The sequence below is a fragment of the Callionymus lyra genome, chromosome 14, assembly GCF_982586985.1.
Source record: "Callionymus lyra chromosome 14, fCalLyr1.hap1.1, whole genome shotgun sequence".
NCBI classification, from domain to species: domain Eukaryota; kingdom Metazoa; phylum Chordata; class Actinopteri; order Syngnathiformes; family Callionymidae; genus Callionymus; species Callionymus lyra.
Window position 1 is genome coordinate 4,624,718 of NC_141831.1, and position 7,026 is coordinate 4,631,743.

The 7,026-nt window shown below is 35.1% G+C and overlaps 1 protein-coding gene across 1 annotated transcript in view; it reads left to right on the forward strand.

Moving 5' to 3' along the window:
- The window catches only part of LOC148065755 (apoptosis-inducing factor 3-like), a 10,897-nt gene extending 4,200 nt beyond the window's left edge, over positions 1 to 6,697 (forward strand). The window contains exons 9-19 of the mRNA XM_087807375.1: positions 543 to 634; positions 703 to 833; positions 1,929 to 2,044; positions 2,115 to 2,186; positions 2,270 to 2,333; positions 2,402 to 2,478; positions 2,551 to 2,686; positions 3,907 to 4,005; positions 5,875 to 5,950; positions 6,017 to 6,121; positions 6,186 to 6,697. Coding sequence (XP_087663501.1) covers positions 543 to 634; positions 703 to 833; positions 1,929 to 2,044; positions 2,115 to 2,186; positions 2,270 to 2,333; positions 2,402 to 2,478; positions 2,551 to 2,686; positions 3,907 to 4,005; positions 5,875 to 5,950; positions 6,017 to 6,121; positions 6,186 to 6,219 — 1,002 coding nt within the window. The 3' untranslated portion in view covers positions 6,220 to 6,697. The remainder of the gene's footprint in view (positions 1 to 542; positions 635 to 702; positions 834 to 1,928; positions 2,045 to 2,114; positions 2,187 to 2,269; positions 2,334 to 2,401; positions 2,479 to 2,550; positions 2,687 to 3,906; positions 4,006 to 5,874; positions 5,951 to 6,016; positions 6,122 to 6,185) is intronic.
- The last annotated feature ends 329 nt before the right edge of the window (positions 6,698 to 7,026 follow it).

Genomic DNA, 7,026 nt, shown 5'->3' on the forward strand with positions numbered 1-7,026 from the left:
TCACCCCACCTTTACTCTCTTCTTCAGCCCGCCTTCACTCTCTTCTTCACCCCACTTTCACTCTCTTCTTTAGTCTCTTCTTCACCCCACCTTCACTCTCTTGTTCACCCCGCCTACAGTCTCTTCTTCACCCCACCTTCACTCTCTTGTTCACCCCGCCTACAGTCTCTTCTTCACCCCACCTTCATTCCTCTTTACTCTCTTCTTCACCCCACTTTCACTCTCTTCTTCACCCCACCTTCACTCTCTTGTTCACCCCGCCTACAGTCTCTTCTTCACCCCACCTTCATTCCTCTTTACTCTCTTCTTCACCCCACTGTCACTCTCTTCTTTAGTCTCTTCTTCACCCCACCTTTACTCTCTTCTTCACCCCACCTTCACTCTCTTCTTCACCCCACCTTCACTCTCTTCTTCACCCCACCTTCACTCTCTTCTCTACTCTCTTCTTCACCCCAACTTTACTCTCTTCTTCACCCCGCCTTCACTCTCTCCTTCACCCCCGGAACCCTGAAACTGATATACTTCTGTTTCTCTTACTCCAGGCGACATCTGTAGACACGGACAAGAAAACGGTCACTTTTGACGACGGGTCAGTTCAGGGATATGATCAGCTCCTGCTGTCAACAGGCTGCAGGTACACACTTGTGTTATAGTAGCTTATTCTTAACTGCACACACACACACACATGTGCATCTGCTACAGAGCAAAAGGCCTCGATGTTCCGGGAATGCACCTGGAAAACATCAAGATGTTGGAGACGCCAGAAGACGCTCAAAAGATCCACGCAGCCTGTGCGAACTGCAGCGTCGTCATCGTGGGAACCTCTTTTATCGGTGCGACCTTTTTAATACGTCATCGACTCATCTAGTGAAGTATGTCAGTGACGTCAGGATGTTGTAGAGTTAAATTAAACAAATGTTCAAACTCTTAAATGATCTTATTGAAATGTTGCTTTTATTTTGAAGAATTTATTTGTGTTCGTTTAGAAATGGTGGCACAATTATACCGACAATGTTATTACATTTAAAATGGTTATGAATCAAAACATTTAAATATTTTATAACATGTATTTTTGAATTAAAATATCAAATTCTACGTGTTCATAGAAATTCTTCGCTTTGAAAATATTCACATTTTTGATTTCAACCCCAGAAATAATAGAAAACCTTTTTTTTTAGGTTTAAACATTTGAATAATTATTGGACATTTTGCTGATGGGAAAAGGAACATATATACTTTGGTGTTTTTGAGTGTCATCTGGATTTAAAAAGGTTTTGAAGGATTTGTCATTCACTTGTATGGATTCTTACAGCTGCTGCACATGTGTAATCATTTTTAAAAAAATTACATGTGTTTGTTTAAAAATGGTGGCAATATTATACCGACAATGTTATCGAATTTAAAAGTCTATTAATCTAAATAATTAAATATTTTAGAACATTTATTTTTTAATTCAAATATCAAATTCTATGCGACAAAAGAAATTCTTAATTTTGAAAATATTCATCTGTTAAAAACAAAAAAAAACAAACGTAATTTTAAAATTCACATTATTGAATCAAATTATTCAATAAAAACAAATGCATCCTTTCAATGCTGAAATTATTGAATTCAATTATAAAAACATGTATTTTCCTCATAAATAATACAGAAAACTATTTCTAAATGTATTTTATATAGGTTTAAGTATTTATATTATAATATAATATTATATATATAAATATATAAATATTTTAAAATGTATTTATTGAACTTAAAATTTCAATATATTATTGAATTCAATGGTCATGCTAACAAAACAACAACCAGCGTTTCCATAAAATCATTCAATGTTAATTTCAACATTCAATATTATGGTGGAACCGATATACTTCCTTATATACTTAATATCTAATCATAATGATCGATCCCTCACCTGTCGACTCCAGGTATGGAAGTCGCTTCCTACTTGGTGGAAAAAGCCTCCAGCATCACCGTCATCGGCAGCAGCGACTTCCCGTATCAGAAGACGCTCGGACCCGAGATCGGCAGAGTCACCATGATGGTCGGAGGGAGAAACAAACGTCGTTATTCAATGAAAATAGCATTTATTTTTTTATAATCTTGATTATTAGATGCTATTGGAGAGAGACGTCAAGTTCTGCATGAGCGACAGCATCACGGAGGCCCGCGGTGAGGACGGAAAGGTACATTAATGTTCTCGTATCTTAACCACAAGTTAAGCAAACCCTTAATGACGAGAGAAACCACATTGTTTTCTCTGTAAAAGGTGAGAGAAGTGGTGCTGAAAAGTGGGAAGATTCTCCAAGTCGATGTTTTGATTGTCGCGGTCGGTGAGTACGAAGAAAGAAAAACACATTTAAACCCAATTAAATGAGATTAAAGCTGCGTTTTTTTCCAGGTGTTGTTCCAAACTCAGAGCTGCTGTCGGACACGAACGTTCTCATGGACTCCAAAAAGTTTGTAGTTGTCGACAAGGTCAGTTCAATAGTCCTGAGATCGATTCTTCTTCTTCTTCTTCTTAATGATCGTCTTCCTCTTCTTGTCCAGTTCATGCGCACAAACGTCGCCGGCGTCTTCTGCGGAGGAGACCTGGCCGTCTTCCCTCTCGCCATGGCGAAGAACCAGCTGGTCAATGTTGGACATTGGCAGATGGCACAAGCTCATGGTGAACATGGACAACACCGTTTTGAATAGTACCTTGATACATTTGAAGCTTTTAAACGCTCAATCAGGGGATGTTTTCTATACGAAAACAAACGTCTACGTCATCATGTGATCGTCTGTGCGTCACATGATTGGCTGGACGTTTGATCCAGTTGCTCGGTGTTATAATTCTACGTTGAAGATATATTTTTAATTCAATTTCAATACTATTAGATGTCAGAAAAAAACGAGACTTATAAAATAAAACATAAAAAGAATTTAGAAACTGTCTTTAATTATTGTCATTTAAATATAAAACTTTGTGTAAAAGAAAATACATTTGTTTTGAAAATAGCCTTTTTCAACTCATTAAATTATTAAAAAATTAAAATAAATGGAACATTTTAATATTTTAAAAAAGAAAGAATTAAATTATTAAAAAGAAAACGAATTAAATGATTCAATAATGTATAAAATGTTTTAATAGAAATGTATTTATCTCAACAATTGTATTTTTATTTTTATTAATAATTGAAGGAAAATACATTTAAAATATTTTATACATAGAGTTTGATAAACCAATTCCAATAATAAAAAAAAAAAGGTTCTGATTTCAATATTTTTTTAATTTGTAGTCTCTTAAATTCAATATAAAAATGCTGGTATAATAGAGTCACCAGACATAACCAACAGAGCAACGAGCTACTTGATCCCATCTACATCGTCACATGATCGTCTGTGCGTCACATGATTGGCTGGACGTTTGATCCAGTAGCTCGGTGCTCTGTTGGTTATGTCTGGTGACACTATTATACCAGCATTTTTATACAATAATAATAATTTAAAAAATATTGAATTTAGAAAATAATTTATCGAGTTATTCAAATTAGAATATCAAACTCTATTTGTGAAAGATCATTTTTTTACTCATTCAATGTTTGTTTAAATTGAGTTATTAAACTAAAAAAAACGAATTCGACCTTTACATCAAGAAACTATTGAATTAAATGAATAATAAAATAGTAATTGGTTAAAAAACAACAATATTTCAATAATAAATTCCAAGTTTCCAAATCTTAAATCCAATTATTTAACCTTCTGATGTCACTTTCATAACTGAGGTTAAGACATTAAAAACAGATTTTTTAAAAACAGCCACTTTAGAGTCGTAAACATACGAATGTGTGGATGAACTTCTTCACACAATGAGGCAGAGATAGTCGAAGTTACATCTTCATATTGACCCGATTCTTCTCACAGGGAGAATAGCTGCGTTTAACATGCTGGATAAAGCCACTGAACTCAACTCGGTTCCGTTCTACTGGACCGTCCTTCAAGGCAAGACTATCAGATACACAGGTGAGTACAAATGTAAGGGGTTAAAAAAAAAGTTTTTATAATGAGGCTCGTCTCAATTTAAGTGTTTTTAGCTTAATTAATGACCTTATGAATTATGATTCATAATAATTAATGAACCTTCATTTGTTTCCCATCGGCAAGGAGTCTTTGAACGCAGCATAGTAGTTTCTTAGTTTAACTAACAAACCTAGTTAAGAGTGTCTATAAAACAAATACTATTTTCAGAATATGTTAGTTTGATACAAATGAATGAGGAAGCCAGATCCTTCTTCCACTAAGAGGACCATGAATATTTTACAACACAAAGACCACTTTCATGACGTGTTCAAACCAAGAGAGTAAAATATGGATTTAAGAATTTATCCCAACAACATACTTACTAAATAAAAACATTAAGGAAATTCAACACAGGGCGTTCAAATCAGGACCTGAACCTCCATATGTTACGCATCTTTTCAACCATACAGTATATTGTTATATATTGAGATACACAAATTATTTACTTACTTACTCACTTACAATAGGAACATATTTGTAGTACTGTCGAGAACTTGACTCTGGTGTTGTGATAGTGTAGTAACAAGTATATATGTGTAGTATTGTCCAGTACTTGACTCTGGTGTTGTGATAGTGTAGTAACAAGTATATATGTGTAGTATTGTCCAGTACTTGACTCTGGTGTTGTGATAGTGTAGTAACAAGGATATATGTGTAGTATTGTCCAGTACTTGACTCTGGTGTTGTGATAGTGTGGTAACAAGTATATATGTGTAGTATTGTCCAGTACTTGACTCTGGTGTTGTGATAGTGTGGTAACAAGTATATATGTGTAGTATTGTCCAGTACTTGACTCTGGTGTTGTGATAGTGTAGTAACAAGTATATATGTGTAGTATTGTCCAGTACTTGACTCTGGTGTTGTGATAGTGTAGTAACAAGTATATATGTGTAGTATTGTCCAGTACTTGACTCTGGTGTTGTGATAGTGTAGTAACAAGTATATATGTGTAGTATTGTCCAGTACTTGACTCTGGTGTTGTGATAGTGTAGTAACAAGTATATATGTGTAGTATTGTCCAGTACTTGACTCTGGTGTTGTGATAGTGTAGTAACAAGTATATATGTGTAGTATTGTCCAGTACTTGACTCTGGTGTTGTGATAGTGTAGTAACAAGTATATATGTGTAGTATTGTCCAGTACTTGACTCTGGTGTTGTGATAGTGTAGTAACAAGTATATATGTGTAGTATTGTCCAGTACTTGACTCTGGTGTTGTGATAGTGTAGTAACAAGTATATATGTGTAGTATTGTCCAGTACCTGACTCTGGTGTTGTGATAGTGTAGTAACAAGTATATATGTGTAGTATTGTCCAGTACTTGACTCTGGTGTTGTGATAGTGTAGTAACAAGTATATATGTGTAGTATTGTCCAGTACTTGACTCTGGTGTTGTGATAGTGTAGTAACAAGTATATATGTGTAGTATTGTCCAGTACTTGACTCTGGTGTTGTGATAGTGTAGTAACAAGTATATATGTGTAGTATTGTCCAGTACTTGACTCTGGTGTTGTGATAGTGTAATAACAAGTATATATGTGTAGTATTGTCCAGTACTTGACTCTGGTGTTGTGATAGTGTAGTAACAAGTATATATGTGTAGTATTGTCCAGTACTTGACTCTGGTGTTGTGATAGTGTAATAACAAGTATATATGTGTAGTATTGTCCAGTACTTGACTCTGGTGTTGTGATAGTGTAGTAACAAGTATAAATGTGTAGTATTGTCCAGTACTTGACTCTGGTGTTGTAGTATTTACAGACCACATGACTCTTGACGAAGTCGTAACTACTTTCATTTCTGTGGTGCACAGGATATGGGGAGGGACACACCGAAGTTGTCGTTAAAGGAAGTTTCGAGAGCAAGAAGTTCCTGGCTCTGTACATCAAGTAAGTCCGGAGAAGGTTTGAATCTTGTCCAGTGGCTTCTCTGTACGAGTTCCTTCTTCTTCACAGGGACGACCAGGTCGTGGCAGCAGCCAGTCTGGACTATGACCCCGCAGTGTCGGCCATTGCTGAGCGACTGGTGGCAGGAAAAGTCATCCCAAAAGCAGAAGCTCGGTAAATTAATTGCATTAATTAAGTTGAAATAAGTGAAAACAATCTTTTTTTGTCTGATGTGAAGGTCTGAGGATCTGAGCTGGCTCCATGTGTCCTGACCTTTGCCCTCTCTCTTGATGTGGACGACCCTTCTCACTGAAAACAAACTCAACACACTGGAATATTTGAATATAAACTGCGTGGATTCAATGTTGGGGCGAGAAGACATGAGAAAACAGACAACAGATACCTCAGGATGACGCTGTGGACTACTCCAATATTTTGTATCATCTACTGTATTTACTCTTCTTTTCATGTCCTCACTAGTATTTCCATTATAGTCATTCATTCAATGCTTATTGAACTGTATTTAGATGCGGATGTTCTGATCATGTTATCAGACATGGGTGTTAAATAATCATACAATGAAAAACCATCTACAGTTTGTCTCTTTTCTGACTCTACTGGACACGTTTGTTTCTAACTTTCACATTTTTATTCTTGATGTTTATGTAGAACACAGTTGCAAACAGCTAAATAATATCAAACAAAACTACATTTAAATAGATAAAATAATGATATAGTAATTGTGATTTATGTTGGGACTTTAAATATACAAAAAACATTTTATTTTTTTCATAATTAAGCTTTTTTGCTCATTTTTAAATGTGATATTAAACGTCATATCCTAACTTATATATATATAGCATTAGCATGTATATATAGCATTAGCATCTACATGCATAGCCACAGATAAGAGCAACATGAGGCGAGTTACATTGCATCAAATAAACGTTCAAACACAGATAATATATATAGTTATAAACCTACACTATCATCAATTAAATTTACTTTCTTGGATATAAACAAACAACATAGAATAGATGAACCTTCTGTATACAAGCTTCACATAATAACGCATGATA